Source organism: Tupaia chinensis, unplaced genomic scaffold (genome assembly GCF_000334495.1).
Source record: "Tupaia chinensis unplaced genomic scaffold, TupChi_1.0 Scaffold000602_1, whole genome shotgun sequence".
In the NCBI taxonomy this organism is placed as follows: Eukaryota; Metazoa; Chordata; class Mammalia; order Scandentia; family Tupaiidae; genus Tupaia; species Tupaia belangeri.
Window position 1 is genome coordinate 79,490 of NW_006160120.1, and position 13,067 is coordinate 92,556.

General features: G+C 50.8%; 1 protein-coding gene across 1 annotated transcript in view; it reads right to left on the reverse strand.

Annotated features, from left to right (window-relative positions):
• PLTP (phospholipid transfer protein) overlaps window positions 1-13,067 on the reverse strand; it is a 15,861-nt gene that overhangs the window by 2,404 nt on the left and 390 nt on the right. Inside the window, exons 2-12 of the mRNA XM_006158530.3 lie at window positions 12,613-12,723; window positions 12,428-12,527; window positions 10,680-10,808; window positions 10,256-10,411; window positions 9,155-9,218; window positions 9,008-9,071; window positions 8,228-8,319; window positions 7,317-7,493; window positions 7,182-7,241; window positions 4,494-4,658; window positions 4,332-4,399 (exon numbers count right to left, since the gene is read on the reverse strand). Of these exons, the coding sequence (XP_006158592.1) occupies window positions 4,332-4,399; window positions 4,494-4,658; window positions 7,182-7,241; window positions 7,317-7,493; window positions 8,228-8,319; window positions 9,008-9,071; window positions 9,155-9,218; window positions 10,256-10,411; window positions 10,680-10,808; window positions 12,428-12,527; window positions 12,613-12,712 (1,175 nt within the window). The 5' untranslated portion in view covers window positions 12,713-12,723. The remainder of the gene's footprint in view (window positions 1-4,331; window positions 4,400-4,493; window positions 4,659-7,181; window positions 7,242-7,316; window positions 7,494-8,227; window positions 8,320-9,007; window positions 9,072-9,154; window positions 9,219-10,255; window positions 10,412-10,679; window positions 10,809-12,427; window positions 12,528-12,612; window positions 12,724-13,067) is intronic.

The following is a 13,067-nucleotide window of genomic DNA, read 5'->3' on the forward strand; positions in this document are numbered from 1 at the left end:
GAGCTTTGTAGGTGTTTAATAAACTCAGTGCTTACTCCCTTTTTTACGGAACAGTTTTTTGGGTTTTTTTGTTTCGTTTCGTTTTGTTTTGTTTTAGAGAGATTTTTGCTATAGGGCATGTGCACTTGCCGGAGAGACAGACAAAAAGCAAGAAATCACCCCCCAGGAGGGATGGCCATGCTGCAGTCCCTTCTCCTTTCTCCACTCGGGATCTTGGGCACAAACACACATACACCCGACGGGAGTTTTAAGCCACTGAGTCCGGAACTCGACCGCGGCTGACTACGTGGCAGTCTAACAAGGTCGCTATTCCGCCATCTGTTGGTCCTGTAATCCCGCGTAACTGACCGTATGGTTCAACTCCCGGAATGGAGAAGGGATTGCTACATGGGGGTGATTTCTTGCTTTCTGTCTCTCTCCAGTGAGTGCACATGCCCTAGAGCAAAAATCTCCTCCCCGCCAAAAAAAAAACTTAAATGCTACTTTTTAAAAAAAGTGTAATGCCGGAAGGTGTGTGTGTAAGAGAGAGGAAGCACCCCAACACTGGTCTGTTCACACTGCAATCTCTTCTCCTTGGATCCCCCATTCTGTCAGGGCCTTGGGTGTGCACGTACCCAGCACGTTTTTCAAGCCATGTGGCATCCAGTTTAACTGTTGTATTAAGGGGCCCTAGGGAACCCGCAGGTAGCGTGGTGGTTAAGGTGCTGGACACTCCCACATGGCCGTGGTTCAAATACCAGACCTGGTGGCTTGCTTTCTCAATTTCCCTCTCTCTCTCTCTCTGGTCAAATTAAAATAAATGAATGAATAAATAAAATTGAATACATAATTTAAAAAAAAACACACACTGGTGTGTGTGCGAGTAGGGCCCCTGAATTAAAGTATTTTAAAATACTGGGGCCAACAGGTGACATGGTAGTTAAAGGTGCTGGACTCCCACATGGCCGACTTCAAGTCTTGAACCTGGTGGCTTGCTTGCTTTCTCTCTCTCTCTCTCTCTCTCTCTCTCTCTCTCTCTTTCTTTCTCACTGATCAAACTGGAAAATAATAAAGTTAAATAAGAAATTATTTAAAATAAGTATTTTTAAATACTAATTAATGTCATCTTCAAAACAACTACTACAGCCCCAGCAAGTGATGTGAGGATGCTGGACTCCCACATGGCCTGGCCGACTGTGGTTTGAGTCCCGTACCTGAAGGCTTGAGACTTACACCAGGCATGTGTACATGTGTGCCCCAAATCCTAGGAGGGCAGTAGAGGAGGGGGTTTTGGTATGACTGTCTCCCCGGAGGGCTGATTTCTCACTTTTCCTGTCTCTCCGGTGATCACATGTGTCCTATCGCAAAAATCTCTCTCTTAATAAAAAAGGACCAGTAGATGGTGTAGTGGTTACATCACTGGACTCCCATGTAGTCAACTGTGGTTTGAGTCCTGCACGCGGCGACTTAAAACTAAGGCCGGTTGCATATGTGTGTGTGCCCAAAATCCTGGGAGGCGAATGAGTAGAAGGGATTGTGGCATGGCGATCCCCCCAAAGGGTGATTTCTCATTTTCTCTCTCCAGCAAATGCACATGCCTCATAGCAAAAATCTCTCTAAAAAAAAAAAAGAAAAAAGAAAAAAAAACTATTACAATATGCAGTTTATAGATGATATAAAATGAGGTCCAGAGAGGTAAAGCAATTTGCCTAAGGTCACATAGCCACATAGCTTATGTCAGAACCTGCCCGTAGAATTTAAGCTCTTTTTTTTTTTTTAAGAATTATTTAGTTTTATTCATCATCATTATTTTTATTTACTTATTTATTTTGGAGAGGTTTTTGCTATAGGGTGTGTGTGCTTGCCAGAGAGACTGAAAGTGAGAAATCACCTCCCAGGGGGGTGGCCACACCACAATTCCTTCTCCTCCATTCTCCTCTTGGGATCTTGGGCATGAACACACACACACACACACACACACCCGGGCATGAGTTTAAGCCACCAGGTCCAGGACTCTAAACATGATCGACTGCATGGGAGTCCAGCAACGTAGCCATTATGCTATCTGCTGATCCCCATCATTATTAATTTGTTAATTCAACTACAGAGAGAAATTTAGAGAGCAAGCTACTAGGTCCGGGACTTGAACTGTGGTCAGCCATGTGGCAGTCCAATGACTTAATTACCATGCCACCTGCCAGCCCCTAAGCTCTCTTTAAATTATTATTTTATTTATTTTTTAAAGTTTGCTATGGGGCACCTGTACTGACCAGAGAGACAGAGAAAGAAGGAAAATGAGAACGCAAGCCACCAGGTTTAGGACTTGAACCATGTTGGCCCTGTGGGAGTCCAGCAGCTCAGCCACAATGCCACCAGCTGGTCCCTGGAATCTAAGCTCTTAATCACTATTCTGCATCATCTAACCCCTAGAACAGCACTGTCCAATAGAACTTTTTTTTTCTTTTTTTGGAGATGCTTTTGCTATAGGGTACATGCACTCACCAGAAAGACAAAGAGAGACAGACAGAAAGCGAGAAACCGCCCCTCTCAGAGGGGATGGCTGCACCTCAATCCCTTCTCTTCCATTCTCCTCTCGGGATCTTGGGCATGCACGCACATGTGCCTGGCGTGAGTTTAAGCTGCCTGGTCCAGGACTCAAACTGCGGTCAACTACATGGGAGTCCAGTGACGTAGCCATTATGCTAACTGCTGGTCGCTCCAATAGCACTTTCTGTGAAATGTTCTGTGTCTGCCTTGTTCACTGTGGTAGACGTTAGCCACCTGTGGCCGGTGCAACTGAGGAGCTATTTATTTTTTAAAATTAATTTATTTTAATTAGACCAAAGAGGGACAGCAGAGTGAGAGAGAGCTCATTTAAGGAGCTATTTAATTTTAATGAATTTAAATGTAAGGAGTTGCTAGGGCCAGCAGGTGGTGTGGTGGTTAAGGATGCTGGACTCTCACATGCCCAACTGCAGTTCAAGTTCTGGACCTGGTAGCTTACCTTCTCACTTTTTCTCTCTCTCTCTTTCTTTCTCTCACTCATTCTGTCTCTCTCTGGTCAAATTAAAATAAAGTTTAAATGAAATAATTCGGGCCCAGTAGGTGGTGTGGTGGTTAAGGGTGCTAGACTTCCACGTGGTTGACCGTGGTTCGAGTCTGGGCCTGGTGGCTTGTTCTCTCACTTTCTCTCTCTTGCTCTGTCCCTCTCTGGTCAAATTTAAAAACAAAGTTAAATAAAATAATTCTTGAAAATTATTGAAAAATAATAATTATTGAAAAAATACTAATTCTCTGGGACCAGAAGCTGGCATGGTGGTTAAGGCACTGGACACTCCCACATGGCTGACCATGGTTCAAATCCTGGACCTGGCAGCTTGCTTTCTCACTTTTCTCTCTCTCTCTCTCTCTCTGATCAAATGATAATAAATGAATGAATAAATAAAATTAAATTTAAAATAATTTAAAAATTACTAATTCTCTGAATACATAAATGTAAATAGTTACTTTACCTAGTACCCACAGCCAACAAAGACCTAGGAAGTACGGAGATGCTGCCTTTTTCTAATTTGGGACACCTCACAAATTTTAGGTCCTCTTTGCCCAGGGGCGGTGTCAGTCTTCCCTGTGTTGTTCTCATTTAGAAAATGTGCTGCGAGGGAGGGGCAGTAGATGCTACTTTTACCCGCACTTTGCAAACAGAAAACACGGCTTAGAAAGGAAAACTGGCCCTGTGGTCTGGTGGTTAAAGGAGCTGGAACCCACGTGGCCGACTGCAATTCAAGTCCCAGCCCCAGAGGCTGGAAAAACGAGCTGTGTGTGTGTGTGTGTATGTGTGTATTGTCCATGTCCCAAAGTCCTGACAGGAGGGAGAAATGGAGAGGGGACTGTGTTGTGATGACCACGCCCCATCAAGGGGGGTGCCTTCTCTCTCCCTGGGTGTGTCTGTCTGTCTGTCTGTCTGTCTGTCTGGCAAGCACGCGTGCCCTCTGGCAATAAGTAAATATAAAACAACTTGCCTCATGGTCACAAGGCTGCATTGTATGGAGGTTTCTGGCGGGCGCCCTGTTTCCTCCTGGCTATGTGACTGTGGGCATGCCTTTTAACCTTGCTGGACCAGTTTGCTCATCTCCAATACCTGCTCTGCTCACCTCTGGGTTGTGAAAACACACGGAAGAGTTACACATCAATGAAGCACTTTCATACGCATTAACAAGGGCATTCCCTGGCTCTCCGGGGGCCCGTAGGTAAGACTGAATGGGAGCTCCGCTGCTCTGTGGGGCAGGTGTGGGTATCCTGAAGACCCTGAGTTGGGGGCAGAGGGGCCTGCCCGGGCTGGGACATCGGCATACCTACGCAGGTCCAGCTGTGTGCGCAGCGCCTTCCCCCGCAGTGTCATCTTGGCGCTGAGACGGGCATCCTGCAGGAAAGTGGGGAGGAGGACGAGGTCACTGACCAGGAAGGTCCACCCCCCACTTCTCCCAGGTCCCTACAACCCCCACTCGGGCCTGCACCATGATCATGCTGGACAGCTGGACCTCAGGCTGGTCTGGCGGGACCAGGGCAATTGTGACGCCGGCAGTGACAGAGATGGTGGTGCCTGAGGGCTTGATGGTGCAGCGCGGTGGGGCCGTGACCCGCAGCTCCAGCTTCAGCGGAGAGTCGATCACTGCAGGGTTCTGGGCACAGACCAAGGAGGGCCGCGTAAGTTCTCCATATGTTACTTCATGAGCCCCCAGGTAGGAAGGATGAGGCAGCCTTTGCCCTTCAGAAGCCCAGAGATTGCAAATACGAGATTGCTCTGGCTTCCAAAACCCCCTGGAACTGTCCAGCCTACGTGCCTTTGCACGCACAAAGGGATGTTTCCATCTCTTTCTGCTTTCCTAAATATTGCATGGTGGGAAAAGTCCTGATGCATTTCTGCATAGAAAGACAGAGGCGGGATGGCCATGCCACCATCCTTTCTCCTCCTTCTGGGATTTGGGGCACACAGTGCACACATGCCTGGCATGACCCTCAAGCCACCAAGTCTGGGACTCAAACTGCAGGCGACCATGCAGGAGTCCAGTGCCTTAACCACTACGCCACCTGCTAGCCCCACCTCTCTCTCTCCCCACTTTTTCTCTTAAGTCAGGGTCTTATTTTTTGTTTGTTTTGGTTTTTCATCTTTTTAAAATTTGCTATTGCAGGATCAGCAGATGGCATAATGGTCACATTGCTGGATTCCCATGTAGTCAACCACAATTCAAATCCAGGACCTAGTGGCCTAAAACAGGCTGGGCGCATGTGTGTGTGTGCCCAAAATCCTGAGAAGAGAATGGAGAAGGGATTGCAGACCCCCCGTCCCCCCCGGGGTGGGCTGATTTCTTACATTCTCTCTCTCTGGTGAACGCACACACCCTATAACAAAATTCTCTTCCACCCTCCACCCCCCAAAAAATTTGCTATGGAGTATATGTGCTTGCCAGAGAGAGAGACAGGCAAAGCAAGAAAGCAGGGGATTGGCCACACTGTGATCTCTTTTCCTCCATTCTCCTCTTGGGATTTGGGGCATGTACACACATGCATCAAGTGTGTTTTCCAAACCACTGTGTTTGGGACCTGAACCATGCTATTGGCCATGTGGAATCCAGTTGCCTTAATCACTCTGCCACCAGCTGGCCCCTGTTTGTTTTAGATGGAGTCCTGCTGTCCTGATATTCCTACCTCAGCCTCCCCGCTGGAGCTACAGGCGTGTGTTACCACATCAGAGTCTTCATTTCGACAGGGTCTTGCCCTGTTACCCAAGTCAGCCTCCAGCTGTCAGGCCTGCTTCAGCCTCCTGGAATCGCTGGGATTAGAGGCACACATGGCTGTGGCTGGCCTTTAAATTAAACTTGGGGTTGAACCTGGGTCTCCCATGTGGTCCTGGCCTGCAGAGCATAGTGTCTCAGCAGCACGTGCCACCACAGCTGAGCCCCAGAGTCCATGCTCTTAACTGCTCAGCCATGTGACAGTGGCACCCACAGCCCAGCAATGATAGCAACTGGTGTTTGGTGAACACTCCGTACCAGGTCTGCTCCAACTGCAGGAGAGAAGGTCAGTGTGACCTGATGTCACAGGTTCAAATTCTGTCACTCAAAATTGAACCAAGGACAGGGACCAGCAGTTGGCATAATGGCTATGTCGCTGGGCTCCCATGTAGTTGACTGTGGTTCAAGTCCCGGACCCGGTGGCTTAAACTCACACTGGGTGCATGTGCGTGTGTGCCCAAGATCCCGAGAGGAGAATGGAGGAGATGGGATTGTGGTGTGGCCATTCCCCCTAGGGGGTAATTTCTTGCTTTCTGTCTCTCTGCCTCTCTGTCTTTCTGGTGAGCGCATGCAAACTATAGCAAAAAACAAACAAACAAACAAAAACTCTCCAAAAAAAATTAAAAAACAAACAAACAAAAAATTGAACCAAGGACAGACACATCCGTTAAGGATAACAGAGGTATTTCTTTCAAGCTCTTTAACTCTCACATCCCTCCCCATTAAACAAGGAGAAATAAACAAAGCAATATATAGGAATTAATCATTAAAAATCACTGGGGCTGGCAGATGGCGTGGTGCATAAGGACGCTGGACTCCCACATGGCTGACTGTGGTTAGAGTCCCGGACCCAGTGGCTTGGTTTCTCACTTTCCCTCTCTCTCTCTCTGTCCCTCTATGGTAAAATTAAAATAACTACATTTTTAAAAAAATCATCTAAAGGGCATGTGCCCTTGCTGGAGAAAGTGAGAAAGCACCTCTCGTGGGGAATGGACACACCACAATCCCTTCCCTTCCGTCTCCCTCTTTTCAGGATTTTGACCACACACACACGAGCCCAGTGTATTTCTCAAGCCACTGGGTCAGGGACTCGAACCATGTGGTTGGTCGTATGGGATCTAGCTGCCTTCACCGCCACGCCGTCGTCTGGCCCCAGAATGAATCATTATTAAAGCCCCTGCACTCACAAAGCTTGGATTCTCCCATTCCTTGCAGCAGCTCTGTGAGGGACAGGACAGGAAATAGTACCACCGAGCTTGGCAGGGTGAGAGGACCTGGCCAGCGAGAGGCCAGGCCTTCTGTCTCCAGGGCTGCTGTGGGATCTCCACTGCATGCTCACTGAACCCCCTGCTGGTGTGCAGGTGGCATGCCCTAACCCCAGCCACATCCTCTCCTCCAACAGATGCTCACCAGCAAGACGATGCTCCCCAAGTAGGAGGCCCTCAACAGCATGTCCAGATCATGGGGTACCTGGACCAGGAAACAGCAGTGAGGCAGGGTCATCAGCTGCACAACAGACCCATCCCACAAATGGGTCTGGCTTACCTTGTCCCCCACCAGTGACAGCTTCAGGGACCCTGCCCGGAAGTAGCTCTCCATGGCAGAGTCGAAGAAGAACTCAGAGAAGGCCACGTACACCATCCGCTCCTCCTCCTGCAGCTGGGGCTCCACCGCCCCGTTGGGGAGGCTCCAGTTTGCCTCTGCCAGGGGAAAGAAGGCCCCCTGGGGTGTGGGGAATCAGGGTCAAGGCAGACTGGCCTGATACCCAGGTGACAGCAGATGTCCCCAGCCCTACACTAGGCACTGTGGGAGGATGGTGGGGGTCAGACCAGCCACTGTCCTTGGGAGGCTCACAGCATATCTCTCTCCATATTTAAAAGAAAATTTTGCTGGGAACAGCAGATGGTGTAATGGTCACGTCATTGGACTCCTACATGGTCAACTATGGTTCAAGTCCTGGACCTGGCAGCTTAAAATTCACTCCAGGTGTACATGCAGGGGTGCCCAAAATTCCAAGAGGAGAGTGGAAGAGAAGGGATTGTGGCATGGCCATCCCTGAGGAATGATTTCTCACTTTCCATCTCTTTGTCTCTCCACGAGTACACGCTCCATATAGCAAAAATCTCTCTCTCAAAAAAAAAAAAAGAAAATTGCCAGAGGGTGTGTGGGTGTGTGCACTCATAGCGGGAGACAGAAAGTGAGAAAGAACGCCCCATGTGGAGTGGTCATGCGACAGTCCCTTCTCCATTTCTCTATCCTGTCAGGATTTGGGGCAGGCAGGCACATGTATTTCAAGTCACCAGGGCTGGGATTTGAACACATGGTTGGCCATGTGGGATCCAGCTCCCTTAACTATGAGGTCACAGGGCCAGCCCTGTGCATAGAGCCACAGGCCCAACTCCTCCAGGGGAGATGAGGAGGCAGAGACCACACACACATCAGCCCAGGAAGCTCACCCGGAAGTCCATGTCCAGATTGCTGGGAGAAGCCACGGGATCCTTCAGGAGGGAGTAGTCAATGCCCACGAGGTCGTCCACAGGACTGCGCACTGTCGGGGGTGGGAAGGGGGCTCCAAGTCACTCAAAGCTGTGTGATGTCGGGTAAAGTGCATAACCTCTCTGGGCCTCGGTGTCTCATCCATACAATGGTGATACTTTCCTCATCGTGGTGTTGTGAGAATCAAATTGGTTTTATGTCCGAAGCACTTCGTGCCCGATGCACACTGTGTTCAATCATCTTAGCTATTATTATTTCTATTACTACCACAGGGTTTCAGCAAATCACTAACAGGACATAAAGGGGCTCCTTTTCCTCCTTGGCTTCCCCACCTCCTCTTCCCCTCCTATGTCCTGTGTGTTGGGTGTGATGGGACAAGGCCTCTGCCCTACAGGAGACAAAGATCACAGCTTAAGGGAATTCATGTTAACTGAGCACCTGTTACGTGCCAGGTGATGAAGACAAATGGGGCCCCGATGATCAGCAAGCACATGTGAGGACCTCGACAGCCACCCTCACAGCGGCCCCAGCAGGGAGGCGTTGCCAGTCAAGTGAGGAAACCAAGCCCAGAGAGGACTGAGTGCTTGCCCGACCAGGAGCACGTCAGCGGCACAGGCCACACTCGAGAGCGGAAAGGCCTACTCCACAACTGTACGTGACCATTGCACACTCAGCCTCCTCAACCCCACGCCACTTCCGGGGCCTGGCCCAGAGCTCCCGGCCTCAGCAGGCCAACTCACCAGGCACGGTGTCCAGGAGTGAGTTGAGCAGGACCATCCCTGCGTGGTGGAGCACGGGACAGATCTGGGAGGTGAGGGCCAGAGTCAGGGCTTTCTCAGAGAGGGCACGCCCACCCCCGCTGGCTCCCTCCCCGCCCCTGCCCACACCTGCTGGTTCAGGAGGAAGCGCATCCCCGAGGTGATGAAGGTGGAGAGAAACTGGTACACCTTCCTGTGAGGAGGGGCGAGAAGATGCCAGGTGAGCCCAGCTCCTGCCCATAGCCCCAGCCATGTACAGGAGAAATCGCAGTAGCCACAGATGGTGGTGGGAGGGCCTCCTCAGCTTTGGCTGAATCACCAACCCCTCCATGCGGCTTCCTCAAGACCTAGGCCCAACTGCCCTCTCCAGCCTGGTTCTCACAACTTCCTCTCCTGCTCAGCCCCCACCAGCCAAGTGAATTCACTCACAGTTCCTCATGCCTGCTCTGTACATCCCCACATCCATACGCTTACTGGGGCCCTCCCCTCCACCCTCAGCGCTCCTGCCCTGTATTCCCCCCATCTGGGCTCAGATGCTTCCCCTTCCAGGCAGTCTTCCCAGATCACCCTCTTTCTTGGCCCTTCTCTCAAGACCTTGATAACAAATGTTGTGTCCCTCCAGCCAGGCTTTGAGCATCTTTCTGAATCCTCAGGACCTGGCGTATATTCCCTTTGCCGAATAAACAAAAAACTGACAATGTACCAACACCCAATGATAAAACTTCCAACTTTTCTCCCTCACTCTCTCCCAGTCCGTGTACAAAGTCCCCTTGTCAGCCTAGAACCCAGAACAATGTTATTACTTTTGTATTGGAAGAGTTGCCAGTTGTGAGAACCAGTACATGCTAGTGTACTAACACCTGTGCATGCTAAAACAGTTCCTCTTACCTAAAGGCTAACACTCAGATAAGCACTTATCATGTCTTGGATATTGTTCTAAATCTTTACATATATGAATGCAATATTCACATGATCTTAAAACAGGTTACTACATCCCCATTCGACCAGTGGAAACTGAGGCACCGAGCGTCAGTGATTTGCCCAAAGGCACATAGCCAGGAAATGGCACAGCGGAGAGTCGGACCCAGCTGGCGAGACTCCTAAGCCTTTGCATTTCACATTGCACTGTTCACGTAGGTCAAGACTCCTAAGCCTTTGCATTTCACATTGCGCTGTTCACGTAGGTCGTGGGGCTCAAAGCAGGTGTAGTGGGGTCGACGAGGGGCTTACTTGAAGGTTCCCCCGAAGGCTGCATGCATTCTCGAGACAGAGGCCTGGCAGGAGACATTGGACACCTTCATCCGGCCAGTGGCATCCCGGGAGAGCTGGAGACCAGTGCGGATGGACACACCCTCGGCCGAGGCATTGATGTAGCCTCCATCATAACTGCCAAGGAGGGGTTCATGTTGGCCCCAACTGGGAGCTTAACTGAGTCGTCACCGCCCTCCTGTGCCCCCATGCATCGTACCTCTTAATAAGGCTTCACTTCCACAGTTTACTAGCCCAACTACTACACCCTAACAATCCTTACAAAGTAGGTTTGGCTGTTCCTACCATGCAGATGAAGAAACAAACTCAGGAAGGCTGACTGCTCATGGCCCTACAGCACCCCCTGCCCTCCGGACCCCCCACTCCCTCAGGGCTGGGTCCTCACAAGAACCAGTAGAGGAGCTGTCTCCGGAAGCGAAGTCCCAGCGACGCATTGGTGATTTGCAGCATCAGTTCCTGCTCCGGCAGGAAATGGAGCTCCGAGGACGTCAGCTGCAGCTCCATAACCTTCACCCTGGGGGAGGCCAAGGACCTCAGAGGTCAGAGCCAGGACCAAGACAGGGGACCTCACCCAGCTAAGGGCCGTTCAGTCCCTCCTCTTCCAGGCAGGCCTAGAAAAGCTGGGGCTCTGGAATGAACTCTTCCATTGTTTGCCAAGTGCCCCGCTTGGGCTTGAATGGCTCAGGGATTAGCTCTTCTTGATACAGACGTTCAAAGTGAGCTTCTCAGGGCCACCAGATGGCGTAATAGTTACGTGGCTGAACTCCCATTTAGCCATAGCTTGAATCCTAGACCTTAAAACTCAGGCTGGGCACATGTGCATTCATGCCCAAAAATCCTGAGTGGAGAATGGAGGAGAAGGGATTGTGGCATGGCCATTCCCCCAAAGGGTGATTTCTCACTTTCTGTCTCTCTGGCGAGCGCACGCACCCTATAACATATATCTCTCTTTAAAAAAAAAAAAAAAAAAAAAGGTGAGCTGCTCGGGGCCCGCAAAGTGAGCTGCTCGGGGCCAGCAGATGGCACAGCAGTTACATCACTGGACTCCCACATGGCTAACCATGGTTCAAGTCTCAGACCCAGTGGCTTGAAACTCGCACTGGGCATGTATACATGCATGCCCAAAATCCTGAAAGGAGAAGGGGATTGCAGTGTGGTCATCCCTCCAGGGAGTGATTTCTCACTTTCTCTCTCACTGTCTCTGTCTCTGTCTCTCTCTTTCTCTAGTGAGCACAAGCACCCTCAGACAAAATCTCTAAGAAAAAAAACAAAACAAAACAAAAGTGCACTTCTCCCTGTGTCTAAGAAGTCTTGGTGGCTTTGAATTTTGATTGTATAACAAAATATTTGTCCTAGGTATTGGTCATAGAAACAATAACGGATAGTATTTGAACTTAAAAAAAGTTTTGGACGAGCAGTTGGCGTAATGGCTATGTTGTTGGACACCCATGTGGTCGACAGTGGTTAGAGTACCGGATCGGTGGCTTAAATTCACGCCTTGTGCGTGAGTGCGTGCCCAAGATCCCGAGAGGGGAATGGAGAAGAGATTGCTTCGTGGCCATCCCCTCTGGGGGGTGATTTCTCACTTTTTGTCTGTCTTTCTGGCGAGCGTACGGGCCCTATAGCCTAAACCTCTCAAAAAAAAAGAAAAGGGTCTTGTTGCTTGGATTTCTTTCATACCCTGGGATTGCTAGACCTGCGTGTCCTCCGACTACCTCTATCACTTAAGTTCCACCCGACATGCCAGTTCTTTTTCCCACCCCATCCTAAACCACAAGAGCTCCAGCCCTGTCCTACACTCCGCTCTCATCCACAGGCATTCTTTGACCCCACCTTTCAGGTGCCCTTTATCCACGCCTTCATTCAGATTAGCTCCCCTTGACCACGCCTATTTTCACAAGGCCACGCCCATAGCCCTAGCCCCGCCCACGTTGGCCGGTTTGGCGTTTTCTCTTTTTGTTCCCATCCTGTTTCTTCAGTACCTCCTCACTTTGGTCACGTCCCCATTCCACTAAACCCTCGGGTGAAGAGAACCAGCAGGTATTCCCTAAGCCCCGCCTCCATGCAGACTAGGCCCCTCCCTCACGGTGGGGGTTGCGCCGGGATCCCGAGGCCCCGCCCCCTTCTACTCACTCGGAGATGTTGTAGTAGAACTGGCCCTCTCGGCCGCGCAGGTCGGGGATGCTGATGGTCTCCAGCTCCTGCTCCAGAAAGCGCAGTCCCTCCTGCTTCACTGAGGCAGCAGGGAGGGCCTTAGCTCCCGCTCCCACTGTTGGAATGAACCCATCCTATGCTTCCCCTCCTGCCCCGAGCCTCACCCAGCTCCAGCGCTTTGGAGGTGACACGGATCTTGCAGCCCGGGAGCTCCGCGTGAGCGCCTGCCAGCAGCGCGAGGAAAAGGGCCCCGAAGAGAAGCATAGCGAACCGGCCTGGGGGGTGGAGTGGGGTCTCAAGAGTCATCCGGGCCCCACAACCTGCTCCTTGGACGTCCAACTAGAACAGGGGGCTGGCCGAATCGTTACCCTCCAGACAATTCTTCAGGGAACTTGGGGCCGATCATTTTGGGGATTGGGCAGATGCAGAAACTGAGGCTCAGAGGCGTGCGGCTTGCACTTCGGCTCCCAGAGGATTTGGGGCATCGGGAGGTTGCACGGTTTCCTCGTGCAACCGCCGCGTGACGAATTCGGACCTCCGGAGGGCCAGTTCCCATCCCCCTAACAGTCTCCCTCTCCTTTGGTGGTGAGCAGGCTCAGGCTTGCACATTGCCATGGCA